Source organism: Prionailurus bengalensis, chromosome C1 (genome assembly GCF_016509475.1).
Source record: "Prionailurus bengalensis isolate Pbe53 chromosome C1, Fcat_Pben_1.1_paternal_pri, whole genome shotgun sequence".
Lineage (NCBI taxonomy): Eukaryota > Metazoa > Chordata > Mammalia > Carnivora > Felidae > Prionailurus > Prionailurus bengalensis.
The window spans coordinates 17,290,150-17,305,987 of NC_057345.1; the positions used below are offsets into that span (position 1 = coordinate 17,290,150).

The 15,838-nt window shown below is 45.3% G+C and overlaps 1 protein-coding gene across 2 annotated transcripts; it reads right to left on the reverse strand.

Moving 5' to 3' along the window:
• Positions 1–6,091: 6,091 nt before the first annotated feature.
• Positions 6,092–15,155, reverse strand: ZNF436 (zinc finger protein 436). Of its 2 annotated transcripts, XM_043574077.1 has the most exons (4): positions 14,667–15,155; positions 13,283–13,375; positions 12,357–12,483; positions 6,092–9,877 (listed from the first exon to the last, which is right to left on the reverse strand). In XM_043574077.1, exons 2-4 carry the CDS (start codon positions 13,313–13,315, stop codon positions 8,625–8,627), a joined length of 1,413 nt encoding a protein of 470 aa, XP_043430012.1. In that variant the 5' UTR covers positions 13,316–13,375; positions 14,667–15,155; the 3' UTR covers positions 6,092–8,624. The 2 variants fall into 2 exon arrangements, with proteins under 2 accessions (XP_043430012.1, XP_043430013.1); XM_043574078.1 differs by lacking the exon at positions 13,283–13,375.
• Between the last annotated feature and the right edge of the window lie 683 nt (positions 15,156–15,838).

A 15,838-nucleotide genomic window follows, 5' to 3' on the forward strand; every position in this document is an offset into this window, starting at 1 on the left:
TTATGTACAGCCCCACTTTTGGCCCTGAGTTCTGGACTCACATTTGCAACTACCTGATGGGCATATGACTATATGTTTGGATGCAGTAGGTTCTTCAGACTCAACAGCTAGTCTCTAAAGATGGTTTTCATCTCCCACCTTTTGACCCCTTGCTCAATGAACTCCACCCCCACCAACCTGGTGGTTGTTCCTCTAGTATGCCAACCACTGCCTCACCACTTAACGTTTGCTTTTCAGTAAATTAAGTATTCATAACACTTCCCCCAGATATTCTGGTGGCTCATTTAGGGCTGTGCTCTAATGTCACCTCTTTAGAGGGGCTTTCCTTGAGCACTCTCTCCAAAACAGCGGTCCCCTTCACTCTCCTTCCCTTATGTCTGTTTTTCTTGTTATCACCTGATGATATATATGTCTTTGTTTATTGTCCATCTCCCCCACCAGCATATAAGTTCTACAAGGGCAGAGTCTTCATCTCATTCAGTCTTATGCCAGGTACCTAACCTGGTACTCAACAAATGTTTGTTAAATGACTTAACTTGTAATCTTCATACCCGTCCCAGACTCCTCCTCTTTTGGTGTTCTGGTTCCATTCATAGTATATTCATCCATCCAACAAATAACTTACCTCAGAAATCTGGATTTCATAGGCTCTGACTCCCCCACGATAAGCCACTTGTGGAAAATTAAAAAAAAAAATGTTTATTTATTTATTTTGAGAGAGAAATTGGGAGAGAGAATCCCAAGTAGGCCCTGCGCTGTCAGCTGGGTGCTTAACTGACAGAGCCACCCAGGCCCATACATTTTTTTTAAAGTAAGCTCAATCAAAAACCACAATGAGATACCACCTTACACCTATCAGAATGGCTAACGTTAACAACTCAGGCAACAACAGATGTTGGTGAGGATGCGGAGAAAGAAGATCTCTTTTGCGTTGTTTGTGGGAATACAAGCTGGTGTAGCCACTCTGGAAAACAGTACAGAGTTTCCTCGAAAAACTAAAATAGAACTACCCTACGACCCAGGAATTGCACTACTAGGCATTTATCCACGGGATACGGGTGTGCTGTTTCGAAGGGACACATGCACCCCCATGTTTATAGCAGCACTATCAACAATAGCCAAAGTATGGAAAGAGCCCAAACGTCCATCGAAGGATGAACGGATAAAGAGGATGTGGTATGTATATACAATGGAGTATTACTCGGCAATCAGAATGAAATCTTGCCATTTGCAGCTACATGGATGGAACTGGAGGGTATTATGCTAAGTGAAATTAGAGAAAGACAAAAATCATATGACTTCACTCATATGAGGACTTTAAGAGACAAAACAGATGAACATAAGGGAAGGGAAGCAAAAATAATATAAAAACAGGGAGGGGGACAGAACAGAAGAGACTCATAAATATGGAGAACAAACTGAGGGTTACTGGAGGGGTTGTGGGAGGGGGGATGGGCTAAATGGCTAAGGGGCACTAAGGAATCTACTCCTGAAATCATTGTTGCACTATATGCTAACTCATGTGGATGTAAATTTTTAAAAATAAAACATAAAATTAAAAAAAATATACAGTAAGCTTGACACCCACTGCGGGGCTTAAACTCACAACCCCAAGATCTAGAGTTGCATGCTGTACTGACTGAGGCAGCCAGGCACTCAAGTTTTTTAAGTGTATTTATTTTTTTAAGTAATCTCTATACCCAATGTGGGGCTCGAACTCATGACCCCGAGATCAAGAGTCCAATGCTCTTCCTACTCAGTCAACCAGGTGCCCTGGAATTTTTTTTTTTTTTTTAGAAATTTTTGATAGGACAGCTGGAACCAGGACTGAAGAAGAGTACAAATAGAGGCCTGTCCCCTTCTTTCCCTACTCTGTATCTGTCCCGTTCTAGGTGGGCCCTAACATCCACATGCGTGAGGCTACGCAACCTGCAGGTGTAATCTCAGTCTATCCTCCCAAACCTAAGGCCTAGGGGTACACACGTGCAGATTGGTTTACCTTCAAGAACACAAACCTGGGAAGACACTTGAAAGGGAGCTATTTGGGCAAAGAATTCCAAGGTCCTGGATACTTAGAGTTTGTGATCTAGAAAGGGAAGGAGGAGGTATGAGCTCTAGATGGGCACATCCTTAGCCCCATGAGCGAAGGTGCAACTAGAGCTAAGCCAGATCAGGGACCTTTAAAGAGCAGGGCTCAGGGTGGTGGCCCTGCTGCCCTGATCTAATGGCAGTACTACCTAGGCTAAAACTCAAACTCCAGTAGAGTGGATGTAACTAAACAAGAATGAAGTCCAGAAAGCGTGCTTTCTCCCTTCCTTTGCTAAAAAAACAAAGATTTAAGTGCTATGATTCAAGATACCAATGTGAAGATCTAGAAAAGGAAACCTGGGGTAAAAATCCTATCAGAAAACTGCAGGTGATCAAAATTTAAAACTTTGGTTCTTTGAAAGACACTATTAAGAGCATGAAAGGCAAGGCCAAAGACTGGGAGAAATACTTGTAAGTCATATGTATGATAAAGGACTTGTGTCCGAAACATATAAAGAATTCTGAAAACTCAATAAAAGCAAATGATCCGAAACTTTTCATTAGATTCTCATAGGAATCTGGATTCTTCCTGCAAAAGATTACCCACCACTTATTTGTTTATGTGCTCTGCTTGAAGAATTCAGAGGCTGATCAAATACCAAACTTAGAACAGGGAGCTTAAAATCCTGCCCAAGTTTCCTGTGTTGACAGCCTACCTTGCAACACAGCTCCAAAGTTGCCATAAAGAATCTATTCCTAGAGAGAAGATGACAATGACCCATCAAATACAGGAACCACCAGGGGTGGCTGCCTTTATTATCCCAGCTTTATCTGGGGGACAGGCTGGGAGGTGTCTTTGATAGGTCATATTGGCTCTGGGAGCCTTCTTCATCTTGCATAAGGCCCCACCAGATATCCAATAACAGAACTTCTAACGTTCTTTGGTGAGTAGCTTGTGTGGTGACAAATTGGAACTGAAGTCACCAGCTCTGCTGAGGGGAATGAAGTTTACACATAATGTCCTCTCTCTTATCCAACAAATATCTGTTGCCTGCCTACTCTATATCTTAAGTCAAACATTTGCTAATACAATAGTGAGCAAGACACAATGACTTCTTCAAGGGTACCAAAGTCTAATGGAGGAGATGAAAAAGTAAGCAGGCAGTTATGAAGCAGGGATAAAGTGCTTTGGCACAAACTCATGGAACACAGAAACGGGACACCTGTTCATCTTGTGGGATCAGGAAAGGGTTCTTAGAACAAGTTAGGAATGAGACTTGAAGGACAAGGAGTTGGCCAGGAGTGGAGAGAAAGAGATTCGGCTTGTAGCGTTGATAGCACAGAGAACTGAAGCTGAGGGCAGTGGAGGGTGGCAGAGGCCAGGGCACGGATGACCTCCTCAAAAATTACACCAAAAGAGTTTCACCATACGCAACGGGCGATGGGAAGCATGAGAAGATTTTACACAGAACAGTGGCAAAGAAAGGATTTGCCCTTTAGAAAGATCTAGCTCCAGCTAGGCAGAATAGACCAGAGGGGATTGCAAATGGAAAAGAGATGCATGGGATGCCTGGGTGGCTCAGTCGGTTGAGCGGCTGGCTCTCGATTTCAGCTCGGGTCATGATCTCATGGTTCATGGGTTTGAGCCCTGCATCAGGCTCCATACGGACAGTGCAGAGCCTACTTGGGATTCTCTTTCTCTCCGTCTCCACCCCTCCCTTACTCACGCATGCTCCCTCTCTCAAAAACAAATGGATGAACTGTAAAGACAGAGAGAGAGAGAGAGAGAGAGAGAAAGAGACTCATTAGGAGGTGGTTTCAGTAAACAAGATGTGGGTGGGGACACCTGGCTGGTCAGTCAGAGGAGCGTGTGGCTCTTAATCTCAGGGTTGTGAGTTTGAACCCACATTGGGTGTAGGATTACTTAAAAATAAAATTAAAAAACTTTTTAAAAAGTCAGCAGGATGTGGCCTGGTGATGGTCTGAATAACTGCAGCTGATATTTCAAACCCCATTATCTCACTTAAATCTTTGCAACTCTAGGAGGTAGATATAATTACCCCCATTTTATGGATGGGAAATCCAAGGAACAGAAAATTAATGAACTTGCCTAAGGTTGCATGGTAAGTGGAGAGAAAGCAAGTAGAAAGAGCAAGGTTGGTCATGGCTGGATGACTATTCAACTAATATTTATTGTTTTGGGGAAGGGGCCGAAAGGAACAGGAGCTGTTGAGTGTGATATCCAAGTTTCCAGCTTGTGTAACTAGGCAATGGCTGAGTTAAATACAGGAGAAAGCAGCTGGGGGGTGGAAGAAAGCGGTAAGGTCAGTTTGGGGTTGATTTTAAGGTGCCTGGTAATTTCCAAACGGGGATGTCCATAAATCAGTTAGGCGCAGGGGCTGTTGTGAAATTCAGAGTGGGATTTTGAGGTCATCAGCCTCAGTCTCTCTCTGAAGGAAAAACAAAACCACCTTTGGAGAAGCTGAAAATGATTAAAACTTTGAACACAAAGCATTTAGGAAAACATTAAAAAAAGGAGATTAGCTTGAGGCGCCTGAGTGGCTCAGTCGGAAGAGCATGCGACTCTTGATCTTGGGATTGAAGTTTGAGCCCCATGTTAGGTGTAGAGATTACTTAAAAATAAAATCTTGGGGTGCCCGGGTGGTTCAGTTGGTTGAGCGTCCGACTTCAGCTCAAGTCATGATCTCACAGTCCATGAGTTCGAGCCCCGCATCGGGCTCTGCTGACAGCTCAGGGCCTGGAGCCTGCTTCAGATTCTGTGTCTCCCTCTCACTCTGCCCCTCCCCTGCTTGTCTCTGTCTCTCCCCGCCTCTCAAAAGTAAATAGACATTAAAAAATTTAAAAAAAAAGACATGGAAAACTCATTAAAAAATAAATAAAATATTTAAAAAATGGGATTAACTATGAAACAATTTTAGGCCACGACAAGGTAATTTTCTTCTATTAGTTTTCCTCCTCAGTTGTGTTTCACTAATGCCCTTTTATCTTGAAGTCTCCTACAGATACACAGGGCCCAGGCTACGCCACTAGAGACGGGTATCTAACCAATGCTTCAAAAAGTCCATTCCTCCCAGGGCATAGGAACTCCTTTTCAAACAATACTAACTTTTGAAACAGTAGGGAACCACTTAACAAATTATCATTTCAGTGCCTTCATTGGTGTCCTAACGGCCTGGAAGCAAAGCCCTAACCTGGCCTTTTAGAGAACAGCTCACACAGAAGGAAATCTGCTTCCATTATAATAATGGCAAAATATTAACATATCAAATACCCTTAGAGGGGGGCTCCAGGTGAGCCAGCATTTTCCTTTAACGTTTCCTCCCAGAAATAAAAATTGTTGAACATGTAGCAAGGAAAAAGAGAGCTTTAAACGATGTTTTAATAAAATCTCTTTTCTTTCCAAGTCTTGGGTATAGGTTTAATTGAAGTTTTTCTTTCATCTTTGTCGTTTTCCCCAATTTAAAGCACTTCGACTCCCTACCTCTGCCTAGACTGGCCCGCCATTTAAAGAAAGGTTTCATAAGAGAAAATTACTTGTAAGTAATTTGAAAATTGTGGCCACACCTTAGTAATATATAATCACTGCCTTAGGCAAACTGTGTCATGAATAGAGAGCCTTTGACTATTTCTAAGAGGGATCTGTTCTGGGATTCCAATACTAGTTCAGAAGAAATTGTTTTAGTGTTCTTAACAGATATCCAAAAATATCTCCTTAAAGCAACAAGGCCTCCTTTCATTTTTGCTTTTGGACGTGTTTGTGTTTCACCTTCTCCAAAGTTAACGAGACACTCATACCAAATGCTTCCACGCTGCTTTGCCTCCAACCCAATCTTCACAGGAAACTCTCCAGATTTTTGCATCTTCCTACAATAATGGCAATATCCAGAGGGCCCACCAGTGTGTGAAAATAATGTGCGCCCAAATTTCTACCAGAACATCCGTACAAATGCATCAATGTAAAGACAATTGTGTCCACTCTTAGTGAATCTGACGAGAAACCAGTTTATGAATCGGTGCTGGATTACTAAAATAATTCTCAGCGTTTTGATTTTTAAAAAGTATACTTTTAATTATAGAATATTGTTAGAATACAGATGTAGATAGACACTAGCATAACTGCGACCAATACCCTACGAAAAACTGCTCTACATACTTACTTGTTCACTCACTCTCCACAACCATAGAAAACAGGCACAAAGTGTTCAGGGTATGTGCAGAAGCGGCCAGAGACTTGGGAGCAGGAAACATGCAGAAAGCATTAGCAAAGAGAGTCTGATGCAGAAGTTCTACACAAAAGTTCAACACGGCAAATGGGCAGCGGTTGGCAGAAAGACAGGAGACAGCTGGTCTGGCCCTTGCCCTTTGAGCTTCCCAGCTGGAGTGTACATGTATGGAGAGATGGCTGGGGCACCAAGAAGCCTCTTCTTGAGCCACTCACCTCTAAGAAGCCAAAAGCACCAGCAGGAACAGGTTGGGATGGGGCAGGAGAGTAGGGAAGAAAGAGGGAGTGAAATACCCTTGGGTCATGAGGATGCTGTCTTCTGTGGCCACTCCAAAGCTGATGCCCAGAGTGCCTCACAGAAACAACAGGAGAACTCTGATATTTGTTAAAACCATTAGCAACACTGATACAGGAAAGGACATATTCGAGTTCAGTCATCAAGAACATGTGAGTCATTCAACAATTAAAATATGGATACCCACGATCGGCTAGATTTTGTACAGGACACAAAACATGCTCCCTGCCCGAGTTGAGTTTGTATTTAAACAGGAGTGGCAACATGAAGAAACCTCCTTGATGGAGTGGTGTTTCATTTTGTTCCTTTCAAGGTTGTGTCCCTGCAAAGGATGCAGTCCCACACAGTTGTGGCTCCTAATGACTCGACGTAGTATACTACCCGAGAGAGACCTCTGGCTCCTTTAACACACCAAGTCCCAAAGAGCTATGGCGAAATATTTTTCAAATGTTACAGCATTCACAATAAAGCACAGTAGAAATAGCTTGGGGCACTCTCGAAAAAGATCTATTCCTTAGTCCACTCCCCCTCACACTTCCACCCCCAAATGCCTGGATAAGCACCAATGCCTGGGGTATTTCTTAACTCCTATGTGGGCTGAGATTAGGAGAACTGACGCTAACAGGTTTAATTTGGGTCAACTTTCATCTTAACCACATGTATCTGTAGACTGACAGGATAGAAACACATTCCTATCTGGGTTTATTCATTCCTTGTGAGTAGGCCAAAGAGAAGAGTATTCAGTCTGAGAACAGGACACTCAACCTATCTGTCCAGTTATTATCTCCCACAATTGACTGATACACATAAACAAGTGCTTAGTTCTGTACAAAGACAGATCTTAAAGGAGCGTGCACACTAGAGCACTAGTGTTTAACATTTTTCCTTTATATAAAAAAAAAAGAAAACGAAAGGACATTTCTCACACTGGAGTTGTCTGTAGTTCTGTCACATGATCAACATCACCCAGGAACATGCTAATTCTGTGTGAATTCAGTTTCCGCTACTGGAAAAATTACAGGAATACACGTTTTACTGTACATACACATGCCCTTATGCAAGCCAAGAGAAACACTGGGATGTGGCCCTTATCAAATCCTAGAGTTAGCAGTAGAATTGATCTCTCAAGGCAGAAGGGGAAGAACACAGAAAGGAATGGTGGTGGTCCTCGGGGAGGAACTCTGTGTTTCCTTCCCGGGAGTGGCCAATTCCACTTGTTCCTTATACTCCACCGCCAGTATGGTCCTATCTTTCCTTGAAGATACCCTCCCTACATTGTCCCCTACAGTGATCCCCCAAAGAAAAGGAATACATTTTGATTAGTGGCAATAACAACAGTAACCAGCTCTTGCTAAAGTCACCACCATTGATGAGTCCTTGGTCCCCAAACCTGTGTCTCATGTTTCCTTTTAATCTGCATCTGTAGTTAGCTTTTGCAAAGATGCAAGCTTGAGTAAAGGCAATTAGGAACAATGAGGGAAACAGTTACGATCATTGCCTTCATCGTGCAGAATCCTGCTCTCAGGAAGATGGAAAGATACAAATGCATACGCAACTCAAGGAAAACGCCTTTCAAAGGGGAAGATGTGCGTGCCCAACAATTATGGAGAGTGAACAGGTGTGGCAATTCAGGCAGTCTCTGGTTGTCTTTTTCCGAAGCAGCTGTGACCACCCTATTACAGTCCAACATTTCCCCTAGCATAGTTCTTTGGGCCACGGATGAGAGAGATAACTTTTAAAGATTGACTCCATTTCCAATCCTGAGGATTTACCAGCATGCATCCCCTGGTCTTCAGATTCCCAGTTACTTGTGGAGCTGATTCTGATGAAGTACTTCATTAATATTCAGTGAATAAAAAAAAAAATCACTCCTTGGGAGAAGGGGGGAACGTTCCCAAAGTTGTGGGTCAGAATTTCAAATGGCTTATCTTCTTTGATGTTTCAAACGATGGCCGGCAAGGAACTTCACTACGGTAAAAGCAGCTCCGTCTTGAGAGAGCTCTTTGCTATCACATAAAATTGTACCTTCAAGTGAATCATTTCTTGTAATTACAGGACTTAGTCAGTATGTACCCTCTTATGTTTAATAAGTGCCGAGCTCCGGCTGAAACTCTTCTCGCACTCAGTACATTCGTAAGGCTTCTCTCCCGTGTGAACTCTTTGATGGGTGATGAGGTTGGAGCTCTGAGTGAAACCTTTTCCACACTGTACACACTCATAGGGCTTCTCTCCGGTGTGGGTTCTCTGGTGTTTAATGAGATCTGACCTTTCTCCGAAGCTTCGCCAACACTCATTGCACTCGTAGGGCTTCTCTCCGGTGTGAATTTTCTGGTGTGTGATGAGGTGAGAGCTCCGGCTGAAGCTTTTCCCACAAGCGTTACATTCGTACGGCTTCTCCCCTGTGTGCGTTCTCTGGTGCTGAACCAAGTGCGAGATGCGGCTGAAATTCTCCCCACATTCGTTACAGTGGTACGGCTTTTCTCCCGTGTGGGCTCTGCGATGGCGCACCAGGTCGGAGTTCTGACTGAAATTCTTCCCACACTCATCACACTTGTAGGGCCTCTCCCCCGTGTGCACCCGATAGTGTTTGATGAGATCAGATCTCTCACTGAAGCCTCGGCCACATTCATTACACTCGTAAGGCTTCTCACCTGTGTGGGTCCTCTGGTGCTGAGCTAGGTGAGAGCTCCGGCTGAAGCTTTTCCCACACTCCTCACACTCATAGGGCTTTTCCCCGCTATGGGTCCTTTGGTGCTGGATGAGGTGAGACAGCCGGCAGAAACTCTTCCCACACTCGTTACATTTGTGGGGTTTTTCTCCAGTGTGGATTGTCTGGTGCTGAATGAGGTGAGAGCTTCTTCCAAAACTTTTCCCACACTCATTACAGTCATAAGGCCTTTCCCCGGTGTGTGTTCTTTGATGCTGAATAAGGTGTGAGCTCCGACTGAAGCCCTTTCCACATTCGTAGCACTTATAGGGTCTGTCTCCAGTGTGGGTTTTCTGATGTCGATTAAGGTCTGAGATCTGACTGAAGGCCTTTCCACAATGAGAACATATATGATACCGGATGCCCGTGTGGACTTCTTTGTGAACGAGCAGGTCAGTGACTTGTTGAAGAGGATAGCTTACCCACTCTTCTGCTGTTAAATCTCCCCACTGTCTTTCGGGTCTCTCCCTGCTTTCAAAGGCTTCTTCATTTTCAGGATTTTCCTCAGCGTTCCCCACAGGTCTTTCAGATGCAGTGCCAAATTCCACATCTTCACTAATCTCTTGCTTTGGATTCACTTCATTCTCACTCCTGATCTCAAAATCTGTAATAAAGGGTAAATAATAATAATAATAATCCCGGCAAATACACAAAATTTGTCTCCTGTGTACCAGGCATTGTGCTAAGTTCTTTCCCCAAATTACTTCAATCACCCTGAGAGTCAGGCACCCTGAGAGATTTCTACCCTATGGATAGTAAATTCTAGACCCCAAGAAGTGACTTGCAAAAAGTTCACAGAGTAGTAAGTGGTGGGACTAAGATTCAAATCCAGGTTTGTCTGATAACAGTTCATGCTCTGAACCATTACCGTTAATGGTTCTTTATGAAAATTGTATATGCTCCTGGTGTTTTCAAAGAACCAGAACAGAAAACATAAAAGACTGTATATTAGAATGCCTAGAAGCCAAGAACCTAGATGTTTTACATGTGATCGCATTGTGTGCACGTTCTTAAACTTTCCAAGCCTTCATCATTATCATTAGATGATATTTACTCTGAATCTACTGGGTTAGGATGGAAAAAACATTTTTGTCTAGCTATATCAAGTCTTAGTTGACAGGAAAAGTGACTGCCAAATGTTACTTGCTTCCTTCCAGTGGCCTTTAAAAATTTTTTTTTTAATTTTTATTTATTTTTGACAGAGAGAGAGAGAGACAGACAGACAGACAGACAGAGCATGAGAGGGGGAGGGGCACAGAGAGAGAGAGACAGCATCCGAAGCCGGCTCCAGGCTCTGAGCTGTCAGCACAGAGCCCAATGCGGGGTTCGAACTCACAGACCAAGAGATCATGACCTGAGCCAAAGTTTGACGCTCAACCGACTGAGCCACCCAGGCACCCCAAGCGGCCTTTAGATGTGAATAGAGGAGGGAAGGTTGGAGAATGCACAAATGATGCCTGGCTCAGAACATCCCTGACATTAACTAAACACAGCCTTCAAATGAAAATGAAAAAGAAAATATACAACCACTATCTATAAGCAACTTTCTACCAGACACTGTTTTTCCAAGTTGTGTTACTTAGCACACTCATCAACCTAGAGGTTACTATGTATGCTGGGAGAAAAGGGTCTATGGATAAACTACTTTGGTAAATGGTGCATTCAACATCTCTTCTTAGAAATGGGCACGCCATGTAACACATTAAAGGTTCTGAAGAGTACTGAGGTTAAGAAGCCTTGTAAATTTTAATTATTTACTAAATTTTTTTTAATTTTTCAGAGAGAGAGAAAAAGAGGGCACATGCATGAGTGGGCAAGGAGCAGAGAGAGAGGGAGACAGAGGATCTGAAGCAGACTCTGTGCTGTCAGCAGACAGCCTGATGTGGGGCTCAAACGAGCGAACCATGAGATCATGAGCTGAGCCGAAGCTGGACACTCAACTGACTGAGCCACCCAGGTGCCCTGTAGATATTATTTACCAATAATACTGGTATTTACCAGTATCAAACTTATTTGAGAAAAGAACTTATTTTTCTGTGTGTGTGTGTGTGTGTGTGTGTCCTTCCATGCTTCCGTCCTTCTAACAAGTACTCCTTGGGCTGGCAGAGCCATACAAATTCACATTTCTTTAAGACTCTCACTGCTTGCTTTTGTTGGATTAAGATGAACATTTGGATGAGAGACTCCACTACATCTAGGTAAATAAATTTTAGTTGCTTTTCTAAAGAAAAGATCCAAGAATCTTGGAACATCAGGGAGAGCCCAAGGTAAAAAGGAAACCCCTCCTATTTGCCTTTTGTCCTGGAAAAGGCTATAGAAATAAAGATTTCAAAATAAGAATTAGTCCTAATGAAGGGCAGATGACCTAGTGAACCATATATGATTGCTAAGTTCTATCAAGTCTTACTAGGAGGCAAAGTGAGCCAAAAGACTGTTCAGCTCAAGAATATACTGTTTATTCTAGTTACGCCCAGACCAAAGGATAGCTAAGAGAAGACAGGTTTACAAACCATCAAAACAATTACTTCTCTTCCTAATAGAATTTGTGATCTCGTTGAGTTCAGGATTTTTCTGGAACAACATTTGACACACTCAAAATTTACGATCAACTCTGAAACATCTCTAGACAGGTACCTGCTCCAGACAAATAAAGGAGCTCTGGCAAAGCTAAGGCTCTGAAGACAAAACAAACACAAAAATGTGGCTTTTGCCCTCCCATGAACCTGAGTCAGAACCCTCCTCATCTTCTAGTAAAACGACCATTTACATGGGCATTTATATCCTGGCAAGCACCATTATGTCAGACCTGTTTGGTCAGTGATCTGTACAAACAGGCTGGAGAATGGTAGATGACTCAGGGCACAAGAAATCTGAATGTTTCTAAAATGGGCAGAAACGGTCTTTCCTTTTAGACAATATGACCTTGACGTTCCCACACCCCAAGATCTGCCTGAGGACTCAACTCAAACCAATATCTGATTCAATGCTTTAAAAATCACACAACTTGGTCGTGTTGAAAGGGCTAAGCCATTTTTGAGTCTCAAAAACGTGGGAGCGAAGAAAGGCAGAGAATCCCTACTTACCTAGTGAGACAACGTTTCCGTAATTCTCCTGCATGACATCCCTGTAAAGGTCCCTCTGTGTAGGATCCAGAGGTCTCCATTCTTCCCGAGTGAGGTACATGGCCATATCTTCAAATGTCACAGGTGCCTGAAATCACACAATGCTTCCTCATTACTGGGTATCCAGAAGGTTAATACTAATTCCTCCTTTTGAAATTAGAGACATGGCTAGAACTGTTGCGAAGGCAAAAGGTATCAAGTCTGATCTGAAGAGTCCAAAGAAGAAATAAACAGCCCAAAAAAAGAGATGTGGGAGAGAAGGGATCCATTTACCAGCTGACTGCTCTGGTCCCATGGCCAGATAGTCCTGTCCACTCCAGAACTTTATCTTCTAGCGGTACTTTTCTCAGAACACACGTAGCATCCACATCCCTACATACCTTTTACTCGCTGTTCCTCTATCCCCGTAGTATGTCTCAGACTAGTGAAAATTTACAATTCTTTAAGGCCCTGTTGCAGTACAGACAGTTCTTCAGTGTCCCCTGGCCCCCTGCTCCGCTCCACTCCTCCCTTAGGCTCCTTAGAATTAATCACCCCAACTTCTTGGTTCCCACACCACAGCACTTTGTTTCTACGACAAATAAAGCTGTTATCACGTTGTATCACAGTTCAACGAATGCGTCTGTCTCCCTACAGATTGTGAGCAGGCGGGGAGGGGCTGTTCCATCCATCTTTTGTCTTCCTAGGATTTAAAGGCATACAGCAGGTGTTCAATAAATGCTTGTTCGTGGCTATACTGGCCTGGTACTGAGGTTTCTCGAGGCAGAATACCGAAGCGAGCGAATCACTAATCCCAGGGAATTTCCAACAGGGATTTGCACAGCGAAGAAACGCCGGGACAAGGTCGGTAAGCAGAGGCAGGGTCCGAGAAGCCACCCCCGGCTTACCTGGGACCCAGCCATGAGCAGGGTGGCTGCCATCTCGGGCTCAAGGATTCGCCTCCCAGAAGAGAGAGCAGGAAAAGCAGCTAGCAGACAGCGCTAAAGGAGGCGAAAAGCAGGGCGTGAGGCACAGAAGATAGGCCCTGCCCACTCCCCAGGGCTGGAGTTCTGGCCGCCAGGCGGGTGGGGAGGGCCCGGGACCCGGGCCGGGTCACTCTCCTTCCTGACCCTCGAGTGCGACCCGCCCTCTGTGTCTCCGCCACCGGAGGGTGGAGGCACTGCCGGAATTTACTAAGACAGCCCCCTAGCTCGGGCCCTCCGGGGCCGGGGGTCAAGTCGATGCTGTCTCGGGGAGGAGGCTCTCAGCCCAGCCCACAGAACGCCTCCGCTCTCCCATCTCGAGGCTGGCCCTTTCCGGCAGCTATCTCAGCCAATCAGCGAGCGAAGGTTGCAAAAGGCTTTGCCAATTAGATGCTGAACACTAGGCCCGCCTCTTGTAGCGTGGCTGAGCACCTCGATCACGCCTGCGCCTGCTCCCGTGGCCTGCCGGGAGTTGGAGTTCCATTCCCGCGTACAAAGGCCAGTCAGAGGCCAAAAACCAAGGAGGGAAAAGAACAAAAGGGTGAAGAAGGAAGGGCGTCCTCCTAGCCAGGGAGGAGTATCTTCCGCTTTCGTCTCTTGGAGACCACGGCCCGATTAAGCCAGAGGGATTGCCCTGCATCTCCTCACGACCTTATGCTTGTCTTGAGTCAGGCCTTAACTTCGACGTCGGGCCTAATATAGGCGCTGGCTTGTGTTGAGTTCTGCTGGGATTAGCCCTAATTTGACAGCCGGGGCCTGAGAGAAAAGCGGCAGCCGCCCACTCCCCAGGGGAGAGTCGGCGGCCGCGCTGGAACTTTGAGCTCCGCCCACGCACTACGTCTCCCAGCAGTGCCTGCGGCACTCTCACCCGGCTACTCAGACTACAACTCCCAGGAGGCCCCGCGCCTCCAGTGCGCTGGCTAGTGGAGTCCGCGGCTCGGCCAGGCGGTGTCCCGGCCCTGTTGCTATTAACCCTGTACGGGCATCCAACCTTGTCCTTCTTAAGAGGGCGCCGCTTGATGGGCGGGCTGAGCTGCGTCCAGCAGAGAAGAGAAAACCCGAGGGAAATCAAAAGCGAGGGTGGAGGATAGGGCGCATAAGAAGGAGCAAGTCAAGCCCCAGGGCTGAAAAAACCCGTCCTGATCATCCCTGGGGGCTTGTCTACTAAGAGGATTTCTGACGGTTTCCTGCACGGATGGGCTCTTGGGCCTCTGAGGGCCTGAGCTGGGCGGGCCCTCAGGATGCTAGTAGTCCCTGACCCGCTGAAGGTGGGAAACCGAAAAACCAAGCTGGGAAAGAACAGACTTACCGCCTGCCCCGCAGAAGATCCACTAGATCGCCGACTCCAAGATCTGAGAGGCCTCAAACAGATTCCAAATCCGCAGAGTTCTCTGAGACTTCGAGTGTTTGGAAGGATTCTAGAAATCACTGGCAGATCCCGGATATCTCAGACCCGCAGGTAGATCTCAAACCCGTAGACTTGCAGGCAAAGCGCAGAGATCGTAGGCGGATCCCAAAGACTCACAGACTCTCAAGCAGCTTAGGGAAACCACACACTCATAGGCAGATCCCCGAGACCACAGCAGCTAGCCAAGAAACACCAGCAGCGGCTAAGCTGCATTCAACTGGAGTTCTTCCGAACGGAAGGACTTGCAGCCTTTCCTTTCCCCAGCCAGGATGAGAAAATTAGACAATGGAAGCCGAACATTGGGGAAAGCAGGCATTCTGCGTGGGGAAGAGCTCTGAGCTCGCTGTAGCCTTGGAGAGGGAAGTGATGGAAAAAGAATATAGCAGCTTATTAGGGACTCCCACCCTCTTCAAGTTATAAATATCCCCAGAACCTTGGCTACGTGCCCAGAAGCCTGTTGTCTCTAACTTTACAGGAGATTTCTCTGCCTGGGCTGGGAAAGGGGCTTTTCTTTTGTTTTGCAGATACATCCACCCACTGAGTGACTTGAATTCTACCCCCCCCCCCCAACATGACTCCAGGCTATGCTTTTATTAGTGAGTGTCCTGTTCCCAGTGCCCAGTTATTTATGGTTAAATTACTCAAGTGTCTAAAAAGAACTAGGACCCTACCCAGCCACGAGGCAGACTCCCACTCCCACTGCTCTTCCCATCCCCAGCTGTGAGGTTAGGAATTCTTTAGATAGCTCAGAATTGTACCATCCTACCCCATCTGAAATTTATTTGGGTACCACAAAAAAAAAAAAAAAAAAAAAGAAAGAAAGAAAGAAAGAAGAATTGTAGAGGATTCCCAAGAGACAATATCCATAGAGCGAAGAGGGTGGGCATCGAGGTCAAACAGACCTGAGTTGGAATCCAGGCTGTCTATCCTCTAGATAGTCATTCAGTCTCTCCAGGCCCATTTCCCTTTATGTAAAACAGGGCAATCATACCTAAGGTGGTGGTGGGCACTAAGTGAGATGGGGTAAAGCCCTCCACACAGAATGAACACTCAGATGGTAGCTGTTATTATTA